The sequence below is a fragment of the Equus asinus genome, chromosome 26, assembly GCF_041296235.1.
Source record: "Equus asinus isolate D_3611 breed Donkey chromosome 26, EquAss-T2T_v2, whole genome shotgun sequence".
NCBI classification, from domain to species: Eukaryota; Metazoa; Chordata; class Mammalia; order Perissodactyla; family Equidae; genus Equus; species Equus asinus.
In genome coordinates this window covers 27839505-27854263 of record NC_091815.1, presented here as the reverse complement: position 1 = coordinate 27854263, position 14759 = coordinate 27839505, and the positions used below count along the sequence as shown (strand labels likewise).

General features: G+C 55.8%; 1 protein-coding gene across 3 annotated transcripts in view; it reads left to right on the top strand.

Annotated features, from left to right (window-relative positions):
* MEGF8 (multiple EGF like domains 8) overlaps positions 1-14759 on the top strand; it is a 40212-nt gene that overhangs the window by 16815 nt on the left and 8638 nt on the right. For all 3 annotated transcript variants that reach the window (XM_044760295.2, XM_044760292.2, XM_044760291.2), the window contains exons 18-34: positions 85-198; positions 677-925; positions 1422-1621; positions 1960-2170; positions 2274-2523; positions 3019-3151; positions 4974-5221; positions 5304-5414; positions 5576-5694; positions 6022-6229; positions 6777-6957; positions 7513-7676; positions 8456-8600; positions 9502-9733; positions 10943-11066; positions 11203-11416; positions 11538-11752. In XM_044760295.2, coding sequence (XP_044616230.2) covers positions 85-198; positions 677-925; positions 1422-1621; positions 1960-2170; positions 2274-2523; positions 3019-3151; positions 4974-5221; positions 5304-5414; positions 5576-5694; positions 6022-6229; positions 6777-6957; positions 7513-7676; positions 8456-8600; positions 9502-9733; positions 10943-11066; positions 11203-11416; positions 11538-11752 — 3118 coding nt within the window. The remainder of the gene's footprint in view (positions 1-84; positions 199-676; positions 926-1421; positions 1622-1959; positions 2171-2273; positions 2524-3018; positions 3152-4973; positions 5222-5303; positions 5415-5575; positions 5695-6021; positions 6230-6776; positions 6958-7512; positions 7677-8455; positions 8601-9501; positions 9734-10942; positions 11067-11202; positions 11417-11537; positions 11753-14759) is intronic.

The following is a 14759-nucleotide window of genomic DNA, read 5'->3' as shown; positions in this document are numbered from 1 at the left end:
CTGGGTGGCGAGGGGGAACGGCTCTCGGAGGGGAAGGTGGAGACCATAGAGGGCTGTGACACCTCCACACCTGCCGTCCTGCAGTGTGCACTCAGAGCCACGGTGCAGGAGTTGTGACCGCTTCCTGACCTGCCACGAATGTCTGCAGAGCCATGAGTGTGGCTGGTGTGGCAACGAGGACAACCCCACGCTGGGCCGGTGAGGCTGGTTGGGTGGCAGGGCTGGTGGGGTATTTGGCCCTCCGCCCGTCCACCCTGATCCTAACAGCTGCTCTGTTTCTCTACCCCTTTTCCTTACCATCGTCTCTTTTTCGCCCCCTTCCTCTTTTCTCTCCATTTCTTTCTCTTCTCCCTTTCTGCTCTTTCCCTTTCTCTGTGACTTGTCTTCTCTCATCTTCCCTGCTGTTTTCTTTTTTCTTGTTTTTCTGTATCTGTTTCTCCTTTTCTCTCTTTGTCACTGTTTCCTTGTCTCTGTCTCTTCTGTCTTGTAAAATCTTTTTTATCTAACTTCTCTGGGTTTTTCTCTGTCTCTCTTCCATTTCTCCTTCTGTCTCTGTGCATATTCATATCTCTGTTTCTCTCTGATTGGCCTCCCCTCTTCCTGTCACTGTTTCCCTGCCTCTGTCTCTTGTTTCTTTATCATCTCACCCATCCCCCCTTCAATCTCCCACCCCAAGGTGCCTCCAGGGGGACTTCTCTGGGCCCCTGGGTGGGGGTAACTGCTCCCTGTGGGTAGGGGAGGGCCTGGGGCTGTCCGTGGCCCTCCCTGCCCGCTGGGCATATGCCCGCTGTCCAGATGTGGATGAGTGTCGCCTGGGCCTGGCGCGGTGCCACCTGCGGGCGACCTGCCTGAACACGCCCCTCAGCTACGAGTGTCACTGCCAGCGGGGCTACCAGGGCGATGGAGTCACACACTGCAGCCGCACGTGAGTGGGTGTGGTCTCCGTGGTGATGTGCCCCAGGGCCAGGATGCGTGGAGGTGCAGGGAGGGTGATCACCCTGCTGGGGTGCCTCTTGTGGAACCAGCATCCCCACTGAGGCTGGGGTTTTTACCTGGCAGACTAGGCCCTTAGAGTGACAGGGTCCCCAACGTAACACTAGTTACTGTGGAGACGAGTCACTCATGGACTGCAGGCCATAGTCTTCAGCGTTGCCATGGAAATGGAGGAGGACCAAGTTGAAAGGGGTTTTCACAGAGAACAGATCACCAGTGGTGATACGTGGTTGCTATAGAGACAGTGATTATCATGTGTGTTGGAATTACCTTGGAGACAGGGCCACCCACGGAGTCTAGGACTGGAAACAGGCAGTAGCTTTTGATGATGTTGCCATGGAGATGATGGGGTGGAGTGGGGTGACAGGGATGCCTTGAGGGCTCTGGGCTGGTGCAGCCCTTCCCCCACTCCTGCCATGGTCCCTCAGGTGCCTGGAAGACTGTGGTCATGGTGTGTGCAGTGGCCCCCCCGACTTCACCTGTGTGTGTGATCTGGGCTGGACATCGGACCTGCCCCCTCCCACGCCTGCCCCCGGACCTCCTGCCCCCCGCTGCTCCCGGGACTGTGGCTGCAACTTCCACAGCCACTGCCGCAAGCGGGGGCCCGGCTTCTGCGATGAGTGCCAGGGTGAGCAGCCCTCCTCCTGAACTCCCTGGGACTGGCCTCAAGGGAGCCTCCTTCTCGGGGTTCCAGTTTCCTCTTCTCTGCACGGGCTTCTGTGTCCCCTCACCCAGCTCGGGTCCCCTGCCCCATTGCCTGCTCCTGACCCCAAACAAGTTTAAGTGCCACTCGTCTCTTCGGCGGCCTCAGTCCCCCTGTTGAGATTTGCTTATTTTCCCCAACCTGGGCCCTGGTTCGCCTCCTTTGAAGCAGCCAGGTGGTGTCAGGGATCAGTTGGGCCAGTTGGTCGGGCTCCTTCCCGCCCTTTCCCCTGACTCTGTGTCCTGCTGCTGGCGCCTCCACAGACTGGACGTGGGGGGAGCACTGTGAACGGTGCCGGCCCGGCAGCTTCGGCAACGCCACAGGCTCTGGTGGCTGCCGGCCCTGTCAGTGCAACGGGCATGGGGACCCACGCCGAGGCCACTGTGACAACCTCAGCGGGCTCTGCTTCTGCCAGGACCACACTGAGGGTGCCCACTGCCAGCTCTGCTCCCCTGGATACTACGGGGACCCCCGGTGAGCCAGGGGCTAGCCAGGTGGGGCAGGGTGGGGGTGGGGTTAGGAACGTGGCAGGATGGGACAGGACTGGTCTGACGCTGGCTCACCTCCATCTCTCTAGGGCCGGTGGCTCCTGCTTCCGGGAGTGTGGAGGTCGCGCCCTCCTCACCAACGTGTCCTCGGTGGCACTGGGCTCACGCCGTGTTGGGGGGCTGCTGCCTCCAGGTGGTGGGGCAGCGAGAACGGGGACAGGTCTATCCTATTGTGTGTGGGTTGTCTCAGCCACCGAGGTGCTCCAGCCCTGTGCCCCGGGGACCCTCTGTCCCCCACTCACCCTCACCTTCTCGCCTGACAGCAGCACCCCCTGCACGGTGAGCACCAAGGGCACCAGGGTTCAGGCCCATGCCTCCTCCACTCAGTGTGAATCCCCAGACAAACCCTAACCCCCACGTCTCTGTTTCTTTATCCTTCAGACCCCAAGCTCTGTTCCTCAGACCCCCAGCCCTTTGTCCCTAAGTCCATAGACCCTCCCATTTCCCAGATCACTTCCTATTCCCTGGACTCCAATTCTCCATTCTCTAGTCCAGGTATGGTAATATTTGTACCTTGTGTGCCAACTGATCTATTGGCAGTGGCCGCCGGGAGCTGTGTATTGAGAAAGAAGCTCCCGGCGAGAGTGCCTGATTGTTTAGCCATGTCTGCTATGAACAGAGGAGGGGGAATGGTGGTTCCATGCCACAGTTTGACACTATGCCCGGGAGGTTCAAACAGCCTGTTTCCCAGTCTCAGATTGCCTTCTCCTCTTGAGCTCCTCCTCCTCCCTGACCCCCAGCATCCCTCTGATCCTCAACTCTGCACCCCTCCAGCTGAGCTATGTCCTGGCTTTTGATGGATTCCCGCGCTTCCTGGACACTGGTGTCGTCCAGTCGGATCGTAGCCTCATTGCCGCCTTCTGCGGCCAGCGGCGGGACAGGCCCCTCACTGTGCAGGCCCTATCTGGTATGGAGCTGGGGGAAGTGGGACCTCTGTCCTGGGCTATGTATCCCTTGCCCCTGTACCTTGCTGCCTGAGGTGGGCTCAAGACGCAGTGTGACTCTGCCACTGACTTGCTGGGTGACATAATCCTTGCCACTGTTGGGCCTCAGTTTCTTCAGCTGAAGGGCAAATAGAGAGGATTGCACTGGCTGGGCTGCCTCTCTGGAGAGAAGGGCCAAGTGGGACATGTCTTTGGGGCACACAGAATGTGGCTAGTGTGTGAGGGCCCCTGAGCATCTACTCAGTCTGGTGATTCTTTTTTATTTTAAAGATTTTATTTTTCCTTTTTCTCCCTAAAGCCCCCTGAGTATATAGTTGCATATTTTTAGTTGTGGGTCCTTCTAGTTGTGGCATGTGGGATGCCGCCTCAGCATGGCTTGATGAGTGGTGCCATGTCCATACCCAGGATCTGAACTGGCAAAACCCTGGGCCACTGAAGTGGAGGGTGCGAACTTAACCACTCGGCCATGGGGCCAGCCCCAGCCTGGCGGTTCTTAACCAGGGGTGATTTTGCCCCTTGGGGCATTTGGCTAAGTCTGGAGACATTTTCACTGTTGTGATTGGGGGTGCTATTGGCATCTCGTGGGTGGAGGCCAGAGATGCTGCTGTGCACTCTACAGTGCAGAGGGCAGTCCCCACCACCAAGAATTACCAGGCCCTGTGGTGTCAACAGTGCTGAGAGGTTGAGAAACCTGGCTTAGCCTGGAGATGTACCAGAAATAATTTGTTGCCCATGGCAGTTGAAGGACCCCAGCTTGGAAATGTTTCTGTTCATATTGTAAATCAGAGTGGCTCCAAGGCCGGGAGAGAGAGGGAGAGGGTGTAGTTGTCGTCAGCCTGCTGGTGATTACATGCAACCGTGGACCCCACAGTGAGCAACTGGAACTGCGAGGCCCTTGATTTCATTTCACTCAGCAAGTGTTTACAGAGCACTTGCAGTGAGCTAGGCCTGAGCTAGACACTGGGGCTGCGGCAGTGAACGAGGGACACCCGTGCTGCCTTTATGGGCTGAGTGTGTATCACGGGGGCGGGGGGGTGTGAAAACCAGCAGCGAACAAAGTATACTCAGAAGAGTGACCCCTTCACTAAGGGACAGAGGAAATGGAAGGGAGTGGGCTCCTGGCCTGGTCTGGGAGTTGGGGAGGGCTTCTTTGCAGAGGTGAAATTGCTCTTGAGGCCTGAAGGGGGCAGTGTGGGCGAGGAAAGGGAGGAACCCATAGTGCTGGCAAGGGAGGGCTGGGAGAGTGGGAGGGGATGGGGTCAGAGGGCCTGCAGGCCCTTTTTTAAAATAAAAAACACTTGGTATAGAAGCATTTTTTACATACCATGTCATTAATTCCTGCCCCTGCCCGCACTAATCTTTCTAAGGAGACTTGGTTTCGTATAAGACGGTAGGGATTTGTGGAGGGTTTGGAGCTTGACAGTGACGGGCTCAGATTCAGGTTTATAAACGATCACTTGGGCTTCTGTGAAGGGTGGCGTGTAGGGAGCCAAGAGGACCAGTGGGGAGATGCGCTGGTGTCCAGGTGAGCTGGTGAGGAGGTGGCAAGCAATGGGTGACTATGAGAGAGATTGAGATGGCTTTGAAAGCAACGGAACTTGATGGGTTGGGTGAGGGAAAGGGTGTGCGGTGGGCAGGAGAATGGTTAATCACAGCAGTGGTTATAAATTACCATGGTACCTTGCTTCCTTGCCCAGTTACACTGGGTTTCCTCAAACCCTGGGGGTGGAGTGGTGTCCTGGAATGTGACCTTGCTACCAGCCTCTGGCCTCTCTCCCCCAACAGGGCTGCTCGTGCTGCACTGGGAGGCTAATGGCTCCTCGTCCTGGGGCTTCAATGCCTCAGTAGGCTCCGCCCGCTGTGGGTCAGGTGGCCCTGGGAGCTGCCCTGTCCCCCAGGAGTGTGTGCCCCAAGACGAGGCCGCAGGTGCTGGACTCTGCCGATGTCCCCAGGGCTGGGCTGGCCCACACTGCCGCATGGCTCTGTGTCCCGAGAACTGCAATGCCCACAGTGGGGCAGGGACTTGTAACCAGGTATAGGTGGGACAGGGCAAGCCAAGTGGGACAGGGATGGTGATCAGGGCTCCCCCTCGAACTTCCTTCTGCTGTCCCCTAGAGCCTGGGCGTGTGCATCTGTGCTGAGGGCTTCGGGGGCCCTGACTGTGCCACAAAGCTGGATGGTGGGCAGCTGGTCTGGGAGACCCTCATGGATAGCCGCCTCTCAGCCGTGAGTTGTGGACGCCACTCCCCAGGGAGGTGCCACACAGCCCATCTCCAGGATCATCCTTTCCTCCTCCACTCCTGGGACCACCTCCTAGACCCTACTCCCAGCCTGACACTTTCTCGTGACCTTAGCCTCACTCCTCACATTTCCACCCCCACCCCTAGGACACTGCTAGCCGCTTCCTGCACCGCCTGGGGCACACCATGGTGGAGGGACCTGATGCCACCTTGTGGATGTTTGGGGGCCTGGGCCTGCCCCAGGGGCTCCTGGGAAACCTGTACAGGTGAGGACTGCCTTGGGGAGAAGGGATACCTGAATGAGAGGTCACCTCAGGGGATGCTGAGATGTCTGTCATGTAAGAGTCCCTTCAGGGGGGTGCAGAAAAACATCTATAGATGAAGGACACCCCAAAGGATGCTGGGACACTTGTCACAGGAGGCTCATCTCAGAGACTGGGATACTTATTTGGGTGGTGCTACCCTGGGGGATGGTAAGATGACTGTCATAGGAGGGTCACCCTAGGGGATGTTGTGGTACTCGTTGGGGAGTCACCCTAGGGGATGCTGGGATGACTGTATAGTGAGGCTGCTTTTTTGCTTCTCTGCCCCAGGTACTCAGTGAGTGAGCGGCGGTGGACACAGATGCTGGCAGGAGCTGAGGACGGGGGCCCAGGCCCCTCACCCCGCTCCTTCCACGCAGCCGCCTACGTGCCTGCTGGCCGTGGTGCCATGTACCTGCTGGGGGGCCTCACAGCTGGGGGCGTCACCCGCGACTTCTGGGTCCTCAACCTCACAACCCTGCAGTGGCGGCAGGAGAAGGTGAGCATCTCCACCCTCCCCCAGCCCCAACAAGCAGGCTCTAGCAAAGAAGGCCACACCAGCTCCTGCCAGCTTCACCCCCAGAGGAAGTAGCTTCCTCTTAGGGCTCCAATGAAAGTCCTGGGATTGAATTTCATTGGCCATCCTGGGTCCCATTGTATTCCTGAGCCAATCCCTGGCTGAGGGGATGTGATGCACTGGTCAGCCAGACTGGGACCCAGCCCACTGTGGAGTGGATACAGTCAGCCCCACGCAGCCAGAGTGAGAACAGAGGAGCAAGGGCTTCCCAGAGGAACACCAGGTTGCACCTACCTGACAAAGTGACACTGAGCAGGCAGAAATAGCAGGAGGTCTGCTGCACACCTGCTGGGACCAGGGCTGGTCAGAAGGCCTGAGGTCTGACCAGCCCCGGGAAGCTCACTACTTCTTTAGTGGTTCACAGGGAGTGTGAGGAGCTCTGAGTCTTGCTTCTACCTACCTTGCTTCTACCCCTGATGACCCCTGACCTCTGGCACCTGCACCCCTGTGACTGCCCTCCATCCCCCAGGTCCCTCAGACCGTGGAGCTGCCAGCAGTTGCTGGTCACACCCTGACTGCCCGCCGAGGCCTGTCTCTGCTCCTGGTGGGCGGTTACTCCCCCGAAAATGGCTTCAATCAGCAGTTGCTTGAGTACCAGCTGGCGACTGGCACCTGGGTATCTGGAGCCCAGAGTGGGACACCTCCCACAGGTGGGGCTGGGACAGGGAGGGCACAGCACCTTTGACCTCCTGGCCATCTAGGGCTTTGTGTAGGCTCTATTCACTCCTGTGCTCTGTGGTCACTGCCCTCTATACCTTGTTATCTCCTGTCTCCCCCCTAACCCCTACCCCCAGATTCTCAGGATGCCATCTCTTGAGAAGTTCAGTTTCTCTCTTTACCACTCCCAGACTCCATGAGAAGCTGCCCACCTCCTGCCCAGTAATGCTGGGTCACCGTCTCCCTCCCCCCAGGTCCCACATCACTGCCCCTCAGGTACTCTTTCTCTACCTCTCATTCTGCATTCTTTGATCCCTGTCCCCCAGGACATCCTGGTCACCCTGTCTCCCTCTCTTCTTCTTTCCCAGAGTCTCTAAAGGTTGTCCTTTAGAACCGAAGGAAAGGGAGGGGTTGAGAAGGGCTCCTCGGTCTCTGACCTCAGGGCTGGTAGGGTGGTGTTATGGTCACCAGAAGGGGAGACTGGAAGGTGGGGGGCATTCTTGGTCATCAGCCCTTCCCCCAGTCTCTGTGCTCACTCGTCCCCTCAGGTCTCTATGGTCATTCTGCGGTGTACCACGAGGCCACCGACTCCCTCTACGTGTTTGGGGGTTTCCGTTTCCATGTGGAGCTGGCAGCCCCATCCCCTGAGCTCTACTCCCTGCACTGTCCTGACCACACCTGGAGCCTGCTGGCCCCTTCGCAGGGGGCAAAGGTCAGGAAAAGAGGTGCAGATATATGGATCTTAGCGGCAGAAGGGAGGACCCCTTTCCCAGTGTCCCAGGGCCTGGCTCGACCCTGGATTCCCACTCCCTTTCCAGTCCCCTAAACTGAATTGTGGCACCCCAAGGCCCCCCTTTCTGCATCTGTGACTTGGAGGAAGAAATCCTAGACCAGAAGGTCGGAGGCCTGGGTTCTCCTCCAGCTTTGCCCTGCTCTTGGTGTGGCCCTGGCAGGTGCCTCCCCTTCCTGGCCTCCCATCAATAAAATGTAGGACTGAGGCTGCTTGTATTTCCTGCCTTCAAGGCCAAAGGAGCCAGTGGGTGGGAGAACGTGAAACCCCAGATGTGCTGGTTAGAGACAATTGCGTTTTCCATCCGTAAACATATTTCCAAGCCCTTCTTGGGGCTGGACTGCAAGGGAGGCAGAAGTAAGAGACACAAGTCTCACCCCAGCACACCCCAAGCCCAGCTGGCAAGGTCACACAGGAAACATGGGGTTCATCTCAAGCAGTCCAGGCCAGGTTTTTGGCGAACAGCACAGGACATGATGGTTCTGGGAGTTTGGGGAAAGGAGGTGGCTCTGGGGCTGCTCTGAGGAATGAGGGAGTTTTCCTAGAGGAAGGTGGTGAGGTTTGAGGAAGGTTAGGATTGGGTGGGCTGGTGGGGGCTGGGGTGTGGGGAGATTTGGGGTGGTGGGTGGGCTTAGAGGGAGCATTGTGAGCAGAGGACTGTGGGCTCTGACAGGCCATCCTGCCGCCTCTCTTCCCACCAGCCCCGCCCCCGACTTTTCCACGCCTCAGCCCTGCTAGGTGACACCATGGTGGTCCTTGGGGGGCGCTCGGACCCCGACGAGTTCAGCAGCGATGTTCTGCTCTACCAGGTCAACTGCAACGCCTGGCTCCTGCCCGACCTCACCCGTAAGTCTGTCACTCTCCCTGGGGGCCTGTCCTGGACCTCCACTCATTAGGAGTCACTCAGGCCCCTTCAGGCCCACCAGCAAAGCTGCTGTTCCCTCCATGTTATCTAAACACTGACAGAGATGCCCTCCTTCGTTTTTCTTTTTGTTAAAAAAGTTTATTAAGAAATTGTTTGAAACATCTGATTATAAAAATAATGACATTAATTGTATATAAGTTGTGAAATAGGAAGAAACAAAATCCTGCATAACCTTACTCTCTAGAGACAAGGACTACTATATGTGAGGATGTTTCCTTCCAGGATCTGAGTTCATAGGTTAGAAAGGGGCTTTGTCTTGCCTTTTTGTTTCCCTTCCCGTTGTAACTGACTGTGCGTGTGTTTCTGGGCCTGTCTCCTTTTCTTTTTGCCTCTCTCTCTGAACCTCTGTCTCTGATTCTTTTTTTCTCGTAATCTATCTTTTCCACTACTCTGTGACTCTTATTTTTTTTTGAGGATTTTAAAAAATTAAGGTGAAATTCACATAGCAAAATTAACAATTGTAAAATTAACGATAGGTGGCATGTAGTACTTTTAGAATCTTGTGCATCCACCACCTCTATTTGGTTCTAAAACATTTCTCTCCAGTGTTATTTCACTCTTTCTGTTCCCTTTTTTCCTGTTTGTGTGTCTCTCTCCTTCTCTTTTGTCTTGCCATCTGCATCTGATTGTCTTGTCTGGCCCCATCTCTCTTCTCTGTGTCTTGCTGTGTCTGTCTCTGCTGTCATTAGACTGTGTCCCTGTTCAGTGTCCCTTTCTGACTGGCATCTTTCTGTGGGTCTCTTCCCTGAGTCTCCTGCTTTCTTGTGTACCCTCACTCTGTCACTCTGCTTCTCTGTCTCTAAATGTTCTGTCTTTCCCCAGGCCCAGCCTATGTGGGGCCTCCGATGGAGGAGTCTGTGGCCCACGCTGTGGCGGCAGTGGGGGGCCGCCTGTACATCTCAGGGGGCTTCGGAGGAGTGGCCCTGGGCCGCCTGCTGGCTTTGACCCTGCCCCCTGACCCCTGCCGCCTGCTGCCCTCACCCGAAGCTTGTAACCAGTCTGGGGCCTGCACGTGGTGCCACAGGGCCTGCTTGTCCGGGGACCAAGCCCATAGGTAACCATGGCAACTGGCAGCCCATGGGCACATGGTGCTGGTGCCCTCCAAAGGGAGTTCTGTGCTAGGTCAGGCTTGGGGGAGGCTTCAGGAGGGTACCATCTGGTTGGGGTATCAGTTCACATGGGAAAATGGGTGGTTCATCACAGGCAGGGCGGGGTGGGGGACCCCAGAGTTGGAAGCCCTGCTTGTGGACTTGGGCATCATCCAAGAATGCTTCCTAGAGGAGCTGGGCTGAAAGGGCCCTAACAGAGCAGTAGAGTTTACACCAGCGAAAGTTCAGAAGTGGGGCTGCACCTGGCATATTTTGAGAGACCATCTGCATCTGTGTTGGGGAAAATGAGACTGGAAAGGTGAGTGAGGTCAGCTCAGAAAGAACTTTCAGTGCCCAGCCAAGGCTGTGGGCTACGTCCAGATCCACAGACGTCTCATCTGTAGTTCGGGAATCCAGACATCTCAGGAAGCTGGAAGTGCTGTCCTGGGTTTAGCACAAACTCATTTGGCTGCATAGTCATTCTGAGCAGTATGAGGCTGCTAATTGGCTTTATTTGTCCCATTAAATGTGTCACTGTGTTTACTGCAGAAATATTAGAGGGTTTGATTTATGGGGTGCTCCCCAGAATCCACTAGGAAAGTTATCTAACTGTGGGACAGCCTACTGCTTTTCTAAAATATGGAAAGTTCTGAAACACCTGGGCCTTCAGGGATTTTGGGTAAAGGATTATGGACCTCCACTGTGGGTGATGGGGAGCCATGGAAGGTTTGAGCAGGAGAGGGCAGGGGCAGGCCTGGGCAGAAAGACCCTGGGGTTGTTTTGAAGGAGGGAGTGGTGAGTGGAGGTTATAGGTGGAGACTGGAGAAGAGGCTGGGGTGACAGGAAGCGACCTGAACTGGGCAAGGGACAGCAGGGGTGGAGAGGAGGGGACAGTCAGAGAGAAATTCAGGAGGCAGAAGGCCTCAGTGGCTGGAGGGGCAGGAGAACGTGGAGTATTGTCCAGTGTCTCTGGCCCGAGTGACATGCGGACGTGGGACCATTACCAGGTAGGGTGGGGGAAGGAGCAGGTTTGGAAGGCCTGTGCTGAGTCCAGTTTGGGATACACGTTGGGGCCTGCAGGACGATGTCCAGGAGGCACCAGGAAGAGGTGAAGGTGGGAAGAGGAAGGATGGGGCCTGGCTGGGTGTGATGAGCCTGGCCTCATGCCTTCCCAGGCTGGGCTGTGGGGACCCCCCATGCTCCCCAATGCCTCGCTCCCCTGAGGAATGTCGACGTCTCCGGACCTGCAGTGAATGCCTGGCCCGCCATCCCCGGACCCTTCAGCCTGGAGATGGAGAGGTGAGTGGTGTGGGGCTGGGAGGGAGGAGTGTCTCAGGAGCCACCTGGCTCTTCAGCTGGACTTGGATGGGAGGAGCTGGGTCAGGAGGGGTGCTGGGGGCCTTGAGGACCCCACTAAGCCCGTATTGCCTGCCAGGCATCTGCCCCCCGCTGTAAGTGGTGTACCAACTGCCCTGAGGGCGCCTGCATCGGACGCAATGGGTCCTGCACCTCAGAGAATGACTGTCGGATCAACCAGAGAGAAGTCTTCTGGGCAGGGAACTGCTCGGAGGCCGCATGCGGGGCCGCAGACTGTGAGCAGTGCACCAGGGAGGGCAAGTGCATGTGGACACGGCAGTTCAAGAGGACAGGTGAGTGCTAAGGCTTTGTCTCTGAGAGGAGCATTTAGGGGCCTGGACTCCTGGGTGAAAGGGAGGAGGGGCTGGGGGCCTGGATTAGATTGGGTTCTAATCCCTGTGCCCACCACCCCAGGGGAGACCCGCCGCATCCTCTCAGTGCAGCCTACCTATGACTGGACATGCTTCAGCCACTCTCTGTTGAATGTGTCCCCAATGCCGGTGGAATCATCGCCCCCACTGCCCTGCCCCACCCCCTGTCACCTCCTGCCCAACTGCACCTCCTGCCTGGACTCCAAGGGTGCAGACGGGGGCTGGCAGCACTGTGTGTGGAGCAGCAGCCTCCAACAGGTACTGCACCTGGCCAGGTGTCCAGGTGCTCCTCTTCTCTGCCCCGGCACCACCCTTTCTCTGCTACCTCCTCCTCTGTCCTACTTCCTCCCGTATTTCCCTAGGTTTGGTCCCAGCCTCACGCTTTCTTTTCTTCCACTTTCTCTTTTCTTCTCCTGACATCTCTTTCTTCCCTCCTTGCCTCATGGGTCTCCCTGTCGTGTCTTCTCACCACATTCCTGTGCCACCTTCTGGACTCCCCAGCCCCTGTGTCTCTCCAGCTCTTGTTCAAGTTCTCCCTGTGCCATCCTTCCCATGACTCATACCATCTCCCCTCTTCCCCCCAAACCTTTCCGTTTCCCTCCTCCATCTCTTTATCTCTCTGCTTTTGGAACTCTTAGTTGTAAGAAACAGAAAGCCACAAGAGCTGGTTTTGTTATAAGGAACTGGGGGTATTTGATGGAATCTTAGGACACGAAGTACTCCTTTTCTGTCCTCGGGCCACATAGCCTTTCATCTCAGCTGTTCTCTGCATGTCTCCATCCTCCAGTTTCTCTCGACTTGATCTGAACGTACACAGACTCAAATGGGAGCCCTGAGTCTATGACCCTCAGTCTGTGTGACTTTCTAATTCTAGAGACCATGCTTGGTCCAGTGAGATGTGGCCAGGGATGGGTAGGTGCACATGGTTCAAATGTGGCAGTTCAGACCCACCCCTCATCCATGGCTGTGGACTGGAGATGGTTCTTGAAGGCGGGCATTGTCTGGGGCAGCACCCAGCACTTGCTCTCTCATAAAGTCCATTCCCCAAAGATGCCTCTGCCCAGCATGATTTAGCTGTCCCAAGGGCAGACACAAGGCATTCACTCCCCACCCCATCCTAGTGGGAGACAAGCAAGATTCACCTCCTGCTGTCACACCCAAAAGCAATATCAGTGGGCAGAGTTCTGAGTCTCTGATTTCCACTGATGTCCACTCCTCATTCATCTTTATTGTGCAAGACCCAGTCAAGGTGTGACTACTCACCGTCTCACAACCCATGAGCCTCTGTGAGTCTTTGGTAAAATAGGAGTGATATCACAGACCATCTGGGGTGTTTTCCAACACCAACAACCAATTCTCCAGACACCAAGTGGGTGTCCAACAATTCACTTCACTTCTGACACAATCTACCCGCAGTTAGCCTCAGATCCCACAAGGCAAAGGGCTCAGTCTCACAAGACTGCCGCCACTTCAGACGCCAGTCACCAATCCAGGCCACCTGCACTTCTGATGACCAGCTGTAAATCACAGGTTCCCACCACCCCCTCTGCAGGTTTGATAATTTGCTAGAACTGCTCGCAGGACTCGGAGGAACATTTGCTTACCAATACTGGTTTATTATAAAGGATGCAACTCAGGAAGAGCCAAATGACAGAAACAAATAGGGCAAGGTGTGGGGGTTGTGGAACTTCCACGCCCTCTTCTGGGTGTGCCATCTTCCAAGTGGATGTGTTCAGCAACTCTGAATCTTGTTGTTCCAGAGTTTTTATAGGGCTCAGTCTCCAACTCCACCTCCAGGTCTGTTGGTGGGGCTGAAAGTCCCAACCCTCTAAATCGCTTGTCTTTCTGGTGACCCCTCTCGAGGCACTCATTAGCATAAACTCAGGTGTGAAAGGGGTTCCTTATGAGTAACCAACGGCATTCCTAACACTCAGGAAATCCCAAGTGTTTTAGTAGCTCTATGCCAGGAGCTGGGGACAAACACCAAATATATTCCCATGGTGTACCACACCGTGCCATAGGCAGCTTGTACGAATTAAATGGGAGAACATATTTAGAGCATCGAGCAGTGCCCGTACTTCAGTGAAAACTTAGTAATGCCCGAGGTTCTGCCCACAGGGAGGATTCCCAATCTCCACAGTCTCGGACACACCTAGAGGCTCCGTACTGGGTAGGGGGTATCCCCCTGCGGCGTTGGTCTCTAACAAACAAAGGCCTCTCGTCTCCAAGGCTGGGGTCCTTCTGGTGATCCAGGTTCTTCCCAAATATTGCTGAGATTTCCATTATTTGTCTTTGTGGGGCCTCCAGGAACCAGAAGGCAACCCCAGAGAGCCTGTTGTCATGCGCTGCTCCCCCAGCCCCTCTCTGCCTGCCAGGCTCGCAGGGTAGCTCAGGAGGTGAGGGAGCAACCAGGTGGGAGGCAGGAGGAAGTGGTGGGGTCGGTCAACTGGAGAGCATGGAGTCAAGGCTGCATGTGAATGTGACTTCTGCTGGATTTTCTGATTTCTATGAAATCTCCTAGTTAAAGTGTCAGCTCAAGTTTTTTAAAACCCCTACCATGCAGATCAGGTATAACAGATATGCAGGCCAACCTGTTATGATTTGGCCGAAGGGCAGCCATATTTTAACCATCCTGCTTGTTCTTTTGAATGACTGGCTTCGAAGCCTGGGGCAGGCAACCAAGTGTTCTCTTCCTGGCCGACTTCCTTCCTCCTTCCCCTTCTCCCTGCACCACATTCTGCACTGAACGCCTTGCTTGTGCTGGGCACTCTGCCAGGCGGTGGGCATATGGCAACAGATGAGCTGAGGTCCTGCTCTCAGAACTTAGGTTCCTGCATCTCCTCCAGGAATACAGGAAATGCAGTTTGCAGTGTTGGGCAGCATCACATTTGGCCACTAGGGAGGTCACGGCACAAAGCGCTGTGCAGACTGGAGACTCGGGCATCTCTCCACCCGTCCCAGATTGCCCTGCTGTCTGCCAATGGGTGCACTAAATTTAGATCTGGGAGCCAGCCTGGCAGAGAATTTGGCTCTGACGGTTCAGCTCGGCTCAGCTCATCCCTGGCCCTAACCCTCAGTGGGCTCTGAGCTCCGGCCACAGCAGTCAGGGTTTCTATTTCAGAATTGCCTGGGGGCCTTGCTGAGTGCTTTCAGACAGCCAGCCTAGACCCGTCTCTTTCCTCTTATTCTTTACTTAAGGTCTGAGCCGTAAATAAAATGCTCTCTTACACTGAGGTGAGGTCCCAGAGTCTGAGCCTTGTTGTGT